The 14373-nt window shown below is 41.5% G+C and overlaps 1 protein-coding gene across 3 annotated transcripts in view; it reads right to left on the reverse strand.

The window, feature by feature from the left end:
- Positions 1-14373, reverse strand: part of PARP8 (poly(ADP-ribose) polymerase family member 8) — a 452966-nt gene that overhangs the window by 21114 nt on the left and 417479 nt on the right. For 2 of the 3 annotated variants that reach the window (XM_077462768.1, XM_077462766.1), the window contains exons 21-22: positions 6953-7025; positions 275-347 (exon numbers count right to left, since the gene is read on the reverse strand). In XM_077462768.1, the coding sequence (XP_077318894.1) occupies positions 275-347; positions 6953-7025 (146 nt within the window). The remainder of the gene's footprint in view (positions 1-274; positions 348-6952; positions 7026-14373) is intronic. The other variant, XM_077462767.1, reaches the window with a different exon arrangement.

The raw sequence follows: 14373 nt of genomic DNA on the forward strand, positions 1-14373 counted from the left end.
TCAGCAGGGCAACCATTCGGCATGAAACCTGAAAGCTGGTCTAAATCACTGTAGTATTGGCACCTACTATGATGATTTCCAGCTTCCACAGGGATCCCACAGGTATGGCATGTACATACTTACATCGGTCCAATCTGGAACAATGTAAAAATTGCCTTACTTAACCTTTAAATTTAAACAGCAGTGCATTTAAAAAAAGCAGTATTTCACAACAACCCCTAATTCATATGCTCTAATGAAGAGTCGAGATTCAAAGATGGGAACAAAAGAAGACTACCTGAGTAGCCAAACGATATGCTTGCTAAAGGGCTAAGATAGATTCCGCTTCCATACATGGCACCATGGAGCTGAAACAACAAAACAAAGATTTTTTTTTATATCTGTTCAGATCTATCCATCTATTCAGTTTATTTTATTATCAGCACTCATGCTATAGTGTACAAGTGACAGGTAAATCAATACATTTAAAATACCTAACTGGAATCTCTTTAACTGATAGTCCGAGGTCAACGGGAAGACTGGGCAGAGTTTATTAATTTGATAATAATGTACAGGATGTCTGTAGTATGTCTGTTTAAATGTATACCAAGAGAGTTTGAGATATATTGTGTCTGACAGAGGGGCAGAAAATCAGATTACACACTGTTGTGTGTGCAGGGTGTCAAACGTTTTAAAAGCATTTTTGATTGCGAAGCAAACGTAAATTCCCATAAGTATTGCAGATATGTCTAAAAGCAAGAGCAGCAAAGGGTATGAAAATACTTTTTTTAAATGTTTAATGTAACTTTATTAGGTGACCTTGGCATAAGAATAAATCCAGAAGAAGATCTTCAGAACAGGTACATAGAGGTGACTGTATTTGTGTTCACATACCTGATACAGCACCCCAGGAGCTGGAAAACTGGGGAACTTTAAGTGCCAGTTCACAAAAGGGCGACACAACTTGCAGCGCGACTCACAGACGTGACCTGCACACGACTTCAGTAGCGACTTGCAAAACGACTTCTGTATAGAAGTCAATGCAAGTCGCCTGAAGTCACCCCAAAAATAGTACAGGAACCTTTTTCTAAGTCGAAGCGAATTGATTCGCTCCTATTAGAACGGTTCCATAGTACAGAACGGAGCGCGACTTGTCAGGTGGCTAAGTCGCCTGACAAGTTGCTCCTGTGTGAACCGGCACTAATAGGTAAATGCAATTCGCTACTATGTCTGTCCAGGCAGCCAGCCCTCTGGTGGAATAAATGCAGTTCGCAGCACACATATGCAGGTGGTGCAGGGCTAGACTGAGATAACTTTGAAAAATAATGCTGTGTGGAACCAGACAGGCCACCCAGAAAAGATTTCAGCAGAGCAGAGATAGCTAAGCCTTTGTGTTGACATTATTTCAGGGAAGGGGATTGGGACCCATTGAGGATAAGCCCATAGCTCCCAATTGTCCCTGATTTCAAGGGACTGTCCCCGATTTGGAACAAAGTCCCTCTGTCCATCTTTCATCCTCATTTCTCCCTCATTTTGGTCTGATCCATATAGTTGTACATAAAATGCACTTTTCATCTTTCAAAAAGTGCTAAACCTTTTATCCGATTTATAAATTGCTGCATTTGTAAATTTCAAAAGCCAGTATAAAGGACTAGTAGTGGTAAAAGAAAGCACTTGTATTATTAACGAATTCTTTTTTTTGTTATAATTCTCCTTTAAGGGGGCGAGGCAAGGGGTGTGTCTTATGTCTACATACTTTTTCTAATAGGTTTCCCTCGTTCCCATATAAGAAAATGTTGGGAGTGTGTAAGCCAAATGCCCATTAAGCAATGCAAAAAGCAGTGATGATAATCCAAGCACAGTACTGTATCCAAAGCAGCAACTCAGATTTTATTACTATATTAAAGCGACTGTAAAAGGTACATTTTTATTTTTTTTAAATAACAAACATGTCTAAATTTACCAACTCTGTGCAATGGAATTGCACAGAGCAGCCAGGAACCTCCTCTTTTCAGGTCCCCCAGTGGAGCTCCTGGCCCCTCCACTCTAGCCATGGGGGGCACTCGGCGAAGACAGCTGGACTCTGCCTGCCCCCTGTTCTCTTGTCACTGGCTTTGATTGACAGCATTGAGAGCCAAAGGCTCCCAGTGCTCCAGTAAAGCCAACGAGACCCGGAAGTGAGGGGAGAGAAGACCTGCAGACGTGCACAGAGCTGGATCAACATTTTTTACTTTACTGCAAGGAATGCATTAAGGTGAAAAATGTTTAGACTTTACAACCATTTTAAAGTTAGAACAGTGAAAGATTGATTCTGGCTGGTTAATGTTTCTCTTACTAAATGAAACAGGAATAGTTCTTTATTTCTTCTGGAAACAGAACTGTGGATAATTGATGTTGTCTACAACCAAAACTAAATTGGCAAAACTATCAAATTGTAATTAGGCTAATCTATCAGGTAAGACCTTTGCATAATTACCTGGAGCCTTAAAACTATCCTTGGCTGCATACCTTTGCATTATTATCATAACCATCCTGGGAGAGCTTTTGAGGATCAGAAAGTAGAGGAGCAGTGTAAACCCGACTTTTTATATCACAATGGCTACTTTGTCAAAAGCTGCCAAGAACCTTTCTTTAAAATAACATCAGGCATAGTGCACATGTGCCTGATGATGTGTATGAGCTACCTTCACTATTGGTCATGGTCACGGCAAAATGCTACTTTTTGGAGTTTTCAGAGGAACATAAAGTAAGGGGAAATCTTCATATGTGTAAAGGAGAGTTACACAGATTTAATCAACTATAATTTATGATACTCCTGGAAACAGATGGCTTCCTTTCAATATGAAGGGAAAACACAAAGAAATGGTAGCCATTTGGGTTGATTGACAATCATAAACCTGCAGGAATCTTGCGCTTTTTAACACCAAGGCTTTGTTCATATCAGAATGTGTGCATTATTATGAATTGCACTGTTATGTGTTAACATGCATTAGATGTTTTTAAAACACCCCATTTCAGTTTATCTGTAGACACCATTTACCTAGTAAGATCTCATCTGTAATGTCCAGTTTCAATTTTGGGAACCAGTTCACAAAAAAATGTATTTATTTATCCATGAATCTGTGAGAATCATATAGTAACAAGCTGTGTGAATGTGGAATAGACTTTCTTAGGAGCTAGTTTAAAGCAGCTCCGTAGGTTGTCAAAAAATAAATAAATACTGAATGTGTTTCTAAATGCACAGAATATAACTGGCTACTACCTTTATGGTAATAACACCAAAGATTGTTGATCCAGAGAATATCCAATTGCCTTATGGAGTCAGGAATTAATTGTTTTCCCTTGTTGTAGCAAACTGTACCATGCTTTATAGGGGCTCTTCTTCCTCTGGATCAATTAGGGTCTAGGGTTCTGTATATGATATTTATTTATTCATTTTTCTATTGTTGAACTCAATGGACTGTTTTGTTTTAACCTGACTAACTATGTAATTATGCAGTCAGTTTCCCAATTTAACCCAAAGGTGTTTTATAGGGTTGGAGTTAGGGCTCAACCCTACTGAGCCTTGAGCTTGATGTGAAGGAATTTGAGTTCTTCCACATCAAACTCTTTGAACTATCTCCTAGCCCTATGCACATGGGCACAGTCATGCTGTAACAGAAAAAGGCCTTCCCAAAATTGTTGCCACAAGATTGAAAGTGTACATGTTGTAGAATTATCATAAGCCTTTCTGAAAGCACAAGAACTCAATAATGTGGAGGGTGTTTACATATGTTTGACCATACAGTGTACTTTGGTGATAAAAAATCATATCAACAGTACTGGTGTGTACAAACCATGAACATATTTAAGAGAAGGGCTGGATTTATGGCTAGGCCACATAGTTACATAGTTAGTAAGGTTGAATAAAGACACCAGTCCATCCTATTCAACCTGAGTGAGTGTCTACAATTGTCCCTATCCCTGTACATTGCACACTCACATCATTCCCTACCCTCAAGGTGCCCACAATCCAAGGTCCCCATTCATATACTGGGGCCAGTTTTGGACAGAAGCCAATAACATACCAGCATGTCTTTGGAGTGTGGGAGGAAACCGGAGTACATGGAGGAAACCCATGCAGCTACAGGGAGAACATGCAAACTCCAGGAAGGTAATGTTGTGGTTGGGATTCGAACCAGCGACCCTTCTTACTGCTAGGTGAAAGTGCTACCCACTACACCACAATATATATATATTCACTGATAGAAAATTTTGTAAATAAGTAATTTTTCTCCTTCACTGATGAGTTTGCAGTGATAGGCGGCACTGACGGGAGGGCACTGATTATCAATGTAGATTGCCGATTACCTGCTCTCCTCACATGCTGTCAGTGTGAGTAGAGGTCTGACAATAACTAATCCTTTTTACACTGTGATTGGATACAGCTAATCACATGGTAAAGGGCTGCTGTGATTGGCCATTTACCCTGATCTCCAGGCAGGTAGTGTCTTGGTTGGGATTCAAACCAGCGACCCTTTTTACTGCTAGGCGAGAGTGCTAACCACTAAAGGCTAATATATGCTTAAATGTCTAATATAGGCTTCAAGGTCTATAATTCACTTCTACCAGAAATGTTCTAGTAGATGTGATTCAGTACCTTGATTCCACATATTTGGTATCATATTGGTTTGGATTCCCAAGTTTAAGAGTGGATGTGGATTGGCCCCCTGTCTTGATACCCCTGCAATAAAGAGATTATACTATTTTTTGGCTTAACCGCTATTTTACAGTAAGGCATTCTTTCATATTCCTATAAATTACTAAGGTTTGTATGGCATTGGCTTAGAGTGCTGCATCTATTATCTCCTACAGTTAGCCTTGAGACATATACATGTTGACACTTGCCATTATATATGCACAGTATTTCCTTATGTTTCTAATGAAGCAGAGTCAGACTAGCGTCTGAGAAATGCATCAAAAGACAACTATAGTGGGGTGGTAAGTCAAGCAGACAAGTAACAGTTCCTATCTCGTTAGACACAGTACAAATTTCTAATACCAGATGTAAATGGCAACAAAAAGGGATTTCGATGATTTGTGATGTTTTTGGAGATGGGAAACTGGTCTTATTTGAGAGACTCACAATTTTTCTCCCACACACTCTGACTTCTTTCTACACACAAGGTTGACATCTTACTTTCAACGACATTCCATAATTACAACTAACTTCACCAGAGAAGATCAGGTCCTTTTGGACTTCCCCAACAATTAAACGTAAAGGGATCATTCTTTTTTACAATCTGCTGCATCCTAAACTCACTTTTTTCAAGACTGCCCCATACGTAAGTGGGAAATGGAACCTAGGATATCTCCTACAGATCAACAATGGCAGAAAGCTATTAAAAACAACTACATCTTTTCAAAGTGTTCTGCCCATTCCGAAATGGCTCAAAAGATACACCATAGGTCAAGGGTGGGCAACCTTGGCCCTCCAGCTGTGGTGAAACTACAAATCCCATCATGCCTCTGCCTCTAGGAGTCATGCCTGTGATTGTTAGGGCCTTGCAATTTCTGATGGGACTTGTAGTTTCAAAACAACTGGAGGGCCAAGGTTGCCTACCACTGCCTTAGGTGGTATCTTACATCTAATTGATTGCAAAATTTTGGGGATCAGGATCCAATCTTTGTTGGAGAGGATGTGATCAGGTGGGTACCCATACTCATATGGTTTGGTCTTGCCTAGATCTTTGTAGCTAAAGAAACAGGGTATAACGCCTGATTTCCAAAGTCAAGGGCTTCTACATAAAGATTAAAACAGAGCAGGCAATCCTGAGTTTGTATATGGAGGAATTCCTACAGGCACTTAGGCCCATAGTCATGCATATATTATTTGCTGCTCGTTTGCTGTTTTTTTAGAAATTGGAAACTAGTCTTAGCTCCTAATGTAGGAGAGGTCATTAGACATTTGGATGAGATCTTTGGGTATGAACAACTCATGGCAAATAGAGATGGTAACCTTGCAAAATTCCATAAATGCTGAAATCCTTGGAAGGTCTATAAAAATAGCCGATCTTGAGAATATTTAAGACATGCATAATGTTATGTGTCTTTTCTGAATCTTCATGTATGGCTTTTACCCTATAGGAAGTTTAAAACACGTTTAGCTACTCTTCCTTTTTATCTTGTCTTTCTGTTTTCTGTTGTTTAATTCTTTTTACCTGGGTTATGATATCATGTCTCTTTTACAGGTTTTTGGATGCCTCTGTAATGCGAGTCCTCTTATTGGGGCTAAAGCATTTGTACTCATGTTATTGTATACAGTCTATTTGGCTGACGTGACCTGATTTATAATACTACTGACATTATACCTTTGTACTGTTTTGACATTTTAAAATGAATAAAAACTATAAAAAAAAAAAAGAAACCGTAACGCCACTTGTGATTACCATCAAACTTTGGAAACTCAAAAGCTGCAGACTATATCAATATTTCTGGTGGATGAAGGCTTGGTGCATTATATGTGGGTCTTTGTATACAATGTCTCTATAATCTAATTGGTACTATATATTTTAGTTATGATTTTATGTTGAATAAAACGTGTTTATGATCTTGGAGTCCTTTTAGAAAAGATTTTTTGACACCTTAAAAGTCACCAGGTTTAGAGAGAGAGATTTTTTAAACAAATCCTCTGAGTGACTATATCTTCATGTCCATGTGAAACATGGGAGGGGCGAGGCAAAAGCTAGTTGGCCTAGGGGAGAAAAAAAGTATAAAACTTGCCCTGTTCAAGAGGTATTGGGGTATTCGAGACATTTCTATGTAAACTAGAAAGCGCCTTAAAATATTTGAAAGAAAAATAATGTTTCTATATCAAGGTACAAAGGCGCAACAGGTACACCTATCACATCCCATAACAGTTTATCAATTTAATATTTAGTGCATAATAATCTTTAGGAATAAATGGTAGAAGATAATAAATCATTCTTATTACCTGCAATTTTGTATTGGAAGCTACTACTAATCCGTTCCTCAGGATGGAGTGCCAGTTTTCAATGTGTGAGCCACTGCAATAGTAAATATAATCTACAAGACACTGATTTCATTTCATTTTTTTCATCAAGCATCTATATCTAAACAATTCTAGTTCTATACTTTGTTTGGGTTTACAAGTCTCTGAATTTTCTTCAACAAAACAGACAAAAAAACATGAAATTTAAACAAAGATTCAACATTGAAAAGCTAATAATAGGATTTTTAAAACAGCTTACCTGTAAAATCCTTTTCTTTGATGTTCATCAGGGGACACAGAGCCATAGTAATAACTAAGTAGGTTATATTGGCGTATTAGGTGCTGGACACCGGCACACCCCTTAAGATGTGAACATCCCCCATATAACCCTTCCCATTACTGGGAGTCCTCAGTTTTGTAGCCAAGCAAAGTGTATAAGAAGAGGAAGGGAGGGACCTCTGTGTCCCCTGATGTATATCAAAGAAAAGGATTTTACAGGTAAGCTGTTTTAAAAATCCTATTTTCTTTTCTTACATCGGGGACACAGAGCCATAGTAATAACTATGTGGGATGTTCCATAGCAATAGCAACTGAAGGGGGGTAGAATCAAGGAAACAGGAAGCCAGAGGACTCATACTGCAGCCTGCAGTGTATACTGTGCCCAAAGGCAATATCCTCATGACCTTTAATATCGATTTGATAAAATCGGATAAACATCTGCACCGAAGACCAGGTCTTATAGATCTGAGCCATAGAGGCCTGATGATGCACCACCCAAGAGGCACTAATTACCCTGGATGAGTGTGCTCTTAATATGAGAAGGAAGAATTTTCTTTTTTAAGCTGAAGCTTGATCAATCACTTGACAAACCCATTTGGAAAATAGTGGATCTTGACACTCTCTGTCCATATCTTGGATCCTCTGACAGTACAAACAAAACCTGTGTTTTGCGAACCTGAGCGGTCACCTTTAAATAGATTCCGATCGCTCTTACTACATCAAGAGACTGTAGTGCTTTCTCTTCCCCATATTAAGGCTTCTGGGGAGAAAGAAGGAAGAATAATATCTAGGTTTAAATGAAAACCTGTTACCACTTTTGGTAAGAATTCAGGATGAGGACATCAAACCACCTCATCCTTATGCATGATGAAATATGGCTCTTACAAGACAGAGCCGTTAGTTCCGATAATCTTCTAGCAGAAGAAATGGCAAGCAAAAAAGATCATCTTTCTTGTCAAAGAACCAAGAGAATTTCTCGTAAGGTTCAAATGGCTGATTCAGCATAGCCGAAAAGACCAATTTTAAATCCTAAGGATTTAAAAGTGTCTTGATAGGGGGATAAACTGTGTTACCCCCTGAATAAGGTAAGCACCAAGAGTGGGAAGCAAGAAGCCATAACAAAAGACATCGATTCGACACGGCCTGGATCTGGTTCTTGACAAAAGTCCAGGCCAGCTTCATTTCAGATCCCATATTCAGGAATCCTGCCTATTGACATACTTCCTGGGGTGCCAACCCCTGGATCCATACCAAGAAACCAATGCCTTCCAGATTCTATAGTAAGTGATTCTGGAAGCCGACTTCCTGGCATTAGTCAAAGTAGACACTACTGAAGGAGATCACCCATGATCTTTCATAGAGTGGGATTCAACAGTCAAACCTGTTAAACTCCTGGTCCGTAAAGTAGGATGAAATACTGGACCTTGTGCAAGAAGGTCTGGCTATAATGGCAGAGTCCAAAGGACTTGTACTGCCCTCTTTATGATCTCGATAAATTAAGATCTTCTGGGACCTGGCTGCACCAGAATCATCTCCTTCTGATCATGCTTAATCCTGTAAAAAACGGATCCCCTGGGAAGACTAATGCGTCTGTTCCGCCTACTAGCGGACCCCTTGTTTGACATAAAGTTGTCGACCTTATTAATGAATCTGGACGCGAACAGGTCCATGTCCGGAGTACACCATCTGACATATTGCTAGGAAGATGTCGGGGTGAACAGGTCATTCTCCCAGAAATAATTGTTGGTGTCTGAAGTAGTACGCCTGAAATATTAAAATTGCCGAAGGCAAGGAGTGTTGTGTTCTGCCAAAGCTAGAACATTATTCAACTCTTTTTTGGGCTGCACGACTTCTCGTGCCTCCCCTGGTGATCGATGTAAGCCACCGCTGTGGCTCTGTCAGACTGAATCCTGTCAGGACAGTCCCGTAATCTGACCACCAAGATTCTATGGCCAGATGTACTGCCTGAAACTTCCAACAAAGTTGAAAGGCAAGGTCCTCTAACCTGGACCATCTCCCCTGGACAGAATCTTCTTCCAGGGCTGCTCCCCAGCCTAGAAGGCTGGCATCTGTTGTTAACCTTGCAGGATAAAGATTTTCCCTCCTGCTGGATAACAACCACCAATTTAGGCTCTGACCTATGTTGGGAGCCAACCGTATTGGAAACAATCAAGGCCTGAATCCTCTTTATTCCAGACCGACAGGATGGTGTCTTGAAGCAGTCTTTGAATAAAACTGTGCGTAAAGGAATGACCCTGAAGGAGGCCACCATCTCCCCTAAAAATCTCCTGCATCCGAATGAAGGAATTTTCCTTTATCCTGATAAGTTGAATTAGTCCTACAATGTAACTGATTCATGTCTGAGGTAAGAATACTTTCTTCTGTATGGTACCTATAACCCCAAGTGACCTCCTTGATGGTTTTAAGGAGACTCTTCCTAGGCTGAGAATCCAACCTAGAGATTTCAAATATCTACAGCTGAGATCAGACTCTGGTTTTAGACCTGAGACTGAATGATCTATTAAAAGTAGATCTTCTAATAGGCTAGGACCATTATGCCTTGAGCCCTTAACATGGCTAAAGGAGGTGCCAGAATCTTTCAGAACACTCGTAGTGCTGTAGCTAAGCCGAATGGCAGTGCAGCGATTGAAAAAAAATTTTTATATTTCAAACCACATAAATTTCTGGTAAGCGGGAAACTTTGGTACATGGAGATATGCAACTCCCCTCCTTGCAGGATGGTCACAGCCGATCTAATTATGAAAGGATCGGATGTTCAAGTGCCGATTCAGATCTCCGAGATCTAGAATGGGTCTTACCTCTCTGTTTGGCTCTGAGACTTTAAAAGGTTTGCTCCAAAAAAAAAAAACCTTTGCACTAAGGGAATTCGGATCCAGAGGCCAGAAAGAGAGACTTCTCTTTCTTTTTCTTTTTTTTTTTCTATGGAACCTTAGGAGCATTATTTGAGGAGACGGACACTCTTGCATAAAGACTGCCGCATCAGCAGCCCCAAGGACCCCACAGGCTGCACCCAAACAGGACTCGAACCCCAAACCCTCAGATTGAAAGCCGACTGGGCCATCCAGGCTCTTGAAACTCTAGATGCAACCTAGAGAGAAGAAAATCTCAGAAATCCCTCTGCTCTTAACATTGTTCCTGACAGACTTTGAGAATCGCAGGACTTTTCCACTCACCCGAACGAGTGGGGGTGCTCCTTCATGAGAAGGCCTTAGCATTCTGCTTTATGGGCTTTTTGCCCCCAAGATCCTGGTGCTGCCCCTGGGAACTAAGGCATAGGAGAGGCTGCTCGATTAAAGGAGAACTGTCTGAACCTCCTTTTACTGGCTTTACCCCTTTTGGATGTACTTATCCATTCTAAATAGTCATACCCCAGGAAGGGACACAGACTGGCTAAGGGTTTTCACCTGGTGCTTCGGCTGATTAATATTTCAGCCACGGACCTCTGCAAAAATGCACTAGTCCAAGTATAAGCCATAGGGCTTAAACGATCAAGTCCTTCATAGCATCTGTGAGACACAGTGCTTCAAATACACCAGCCTCTTGCCAGGCCTGCTGATCAGAAAGAACTTTCAGGTATCTCACACCTGTTCCTTAACCCCTTGGAGTCCATATTCCAATGCATTGTCGTGACTTAAAATGTGCTCCACCAAAATAGTGGAGCAGACGTTAAAGGGTTAATGGACTGAGCTACTCCAATTGCAGCCAGAACTGCAAAAGACACCTTAACATGCTGTATTCTTTAACATCAGTGCATTATCCACTGGACATGTGAGACTCTGCTCACTGAGGTGATTGCATTATTAATAGCTGGAACCCCCCATTTCTTTCATAAAAATGTTCCCATTCAGAATACATAGCTATGCATGAATAGGAAAAACATCCCCAGGTGGGGGAGGTTCAAATGAACCCTATTAGAGGTAGATACCTCAAGAGCCTGTGCTGCTGGCAACAAAAGGGTTTAGTAAGGGAGTAGACAAACACCTGACTTGTGCGGCTACTCCCTCCCTGTTAGGATCCTCCGAAGAGGAAAAATATGTATCTTCCAAAATTTGGGAAGATCTACCAGCCTCCTGCACCTCAACAAAAGGGCCCAGTGGACTAGATGGGAATCTGCTATGTTTAGTCCTACTATGGAGAGACATCATAGCAATAATCTTTTAAATGGTAGCAAAAAAAAACCTGTTCGTATGAAATACAGGGACAGAAGTGTTCTACCCTTGACGGCTCATCTGACTGGCTATATTTTTCTTTTTACCTCTCAGGGGAGAAATACATTCTTTTGGAAGGGTTTTTAGTTTGTTGTTAACCCCTTAGAACCCTTAGAGGAGTTCCTGGTCCCTTTGTTACTCATACCTTACAGTACAAAGCAGAGGCAGTACCAGCAAAAGAATGTTTCACTTGCTAGGCTATAGTACAGTACAATAACTGCTATTAATCCTAGCTATACATTACAATGTTGTCAAAAGGAAAATGCCTGTGTCACAAAACCTGACCAGCAACCACTCTGCTCTGTCCCTCCACCGCCAGGCAGCAGCTTCTCTTGCAGAGCTGTAAACTACTTCCTCCACGTGTGTCCGGCGTCTGACACTGTTTAGCCACACCCCCGCACGAAAATGCCCCCCCTCCTCTTTTAACAGGGAAGTGTGTGAGCGTCGGCATCATGGCGGGCAGCGATAGGGGGGTAAATCCTCTGCCTGATGAGCGGCCGCGACCTGCCCAAAAAAAATATTTTTTTTTATTTAAGAAAAAAGAGGCAACTGGCTGGCATTCAAAGCATAAAAAACCGCCAATCTGGGGGCCCAGTAAGTGATCAAAACTCCTCTTCATGCCTGAGGGTCTGAGCTGGCTTGAACAGAGAGGAGAGTGGAGCTTTTGCTGTTTCCAGCGTCAGAATGGTGAATGCTCAATACAGCCTCCAGTGGTGACACATAGACATGCCATGACAACACAATACATGGAAGGAGAGATTCCTGAGAAAATCTCCCCTACCTTATCCTCGCAGCAGGGTTTATCGGAGAAAAAAAAAACAATCTTCGCTCTTCACCGTAGGCTCCGAGACCTTGAAAGCAAACCTTCAGGAACAGGGGTACACTCAGGTAATCCCGCAATCCTGGACCTGCGAGAAGACTCTGCCAGTAACCTTTTATTGGCTTTACTACCAAAAAGTACTGGATCTCAGGGCCCAGCCTTAAAAGCATTCGCAAGCAAAACCTTGTGTCTTCGGATGATAAGGCCCGGGTACCATTCCTTTAGTTAATTACGGAGACATCAGAACGGATCTGGTCAGGGTGGCTGGCTCTCAAAGGATTACTGCCCATGGAGCTCAGTACACACATCCTTACGTGTGCCCAACACCTTAGACACTGGCGAAAAAACTGAGGACTCCCAGTAATGGGAGGGGTTATATGGGGAAGTTCACGCCTTAAGGGGCGTGCCGGTGTCCAGCACCTGATACGCCAATATGACCCACATAGTTATTACTATGGCTCTGTGTCCCCTTATGAAAGAAAAGAAAAAGCTTTTTTGGATAGAGTTAGGAACGGCTGTCATGCTTTTATTACTGTCTGCGTCCCTGATGAGGATATCTAACTTCACCGGCGCTGGGACCAGGTCATCCAGTGCCCAAAGTAAATATGACAAATAGCCTCCCCCCCAGTTAGTTAGCATGAGTTATTGTAAGGGGAGTAGCCAATTGAGGGAAAGCATGTAGATGGAATACAGAAAGATGGACAAGGAAGCTCAGCAAGGCTGTTTCAATAGAAACAGGACAACTGAACATTCAGAGCAGTGGTGGTCAACTTAAAAGTTATAGGGTCTCAAGTGAGTACAACCCCCAGCACTCCCAGAGGGTGGCACAATACCATATTTTAATGAGTGAGGTGTACTACATTCAGTTAGCCAAACCATTCAAAATTCATTTCTTTTTTGCAATGTACTGAAGCTCACACTGAAGTAAAAGTGGGAAGAAAATATGCTCTATCGTTGGTATCACTGGCAGTAATAGCAAATCTCAGAATTAGTGCCAGGGGCTGCAATATTAACTCCCAACATGTGTCAGTGGGCACAATAATAACAACCCCCAGTTTTGGTGTTAGTGGACAAATTAATAGCCCCCCAGCAATTGTGTCAATGACCACAACAATAATACCCAGCATTGGTGTCAGTGACCGCAATAATATCCCCCAGCATTGGTGTCATTGACCACAGTAATAATCTCTAGCTTTGGTGTCAATGACCTAAATAATAATCCGTAGCATTGGAGTCAGTGACCACAAAAATAATCCCTAGCATTGGTGTCAGTGCTGTTAACACCCACTTGCATTGCTGGTCAGTGGCAGTGCCATTACCTCACACTTCCTTGAAACGCCTCCACCACCATCATCACCTTGCATTGCTAGTCAGTTGTGGTGCTGGTAAATCCCCTTACCTCATCAAACCACCCCCCCCACCCCCCGCATTGGTGGACCTTATCTGATCACAGGCTCCTGCAGCGCTTTCTCTCCCCCATCCAGCTGGAACTATACTTGCACTGTCGGGTGGAGATCATTTTGCCTAACAATACAGCCCTGGCCAAAAGTTTTGAGAATGACACAAATATTAATTTTCACAAAGTCTGCTGCTTCAGTGTTTTTAGATCTTTTTGTCAGATGTTACTATTGTATACTGAAGTATATTTACAACCATTTCATAAGAGTCAAAGGCTTTTATTGACAATTACATGAAGTTTATGCAAAGAGTCAATATTTGCAGTGTTCACCCTTCCTTTTCAAGACCTCTGTAAATCACCCTGGCATGCTGTCATTCAATTTCTGGACCACATCCTGACTGATGGCAGCCCATTCTTGCATAATTAATGCTTGGAGTTTGTCAGAATTTGCAGCGTTGTTTTGTTCACCCGCCTCTTGAGGATCGACCATAAATTCTCAATAGGATTAAGGCCTTGGGAGTTTCCTGGCCATGGACCCAAAATGTGGATGTTTTGATCCCCAAGCCACTTTTTCCTTATGGCTAGGTGCTCCATCGTACTAGAAAAGGCATTGTTCCTCACCAAACTGTTCTTGGATGGTTGGGAGAAGTTGCTCTCGAAGGATGTTTTTGTACCA

The sequence above is a fragment of the Lithobates pipiens genome, unplaced genomic scaffold (assembly GCF_037356315.1).
Source record: "Lithobates pipiens isolate NorthernLeopardFrog02 unplaced genomic scaffold, aLitPip1_a1.2 Scaffold_3, whole genome shotgun sequence".
Classification (NCBI taxonomy): Eukaryota; Metazoa; Chordata; class Amphibia; order Anura; family Ranidae; genus Lithobates; species Lithobates pipiens.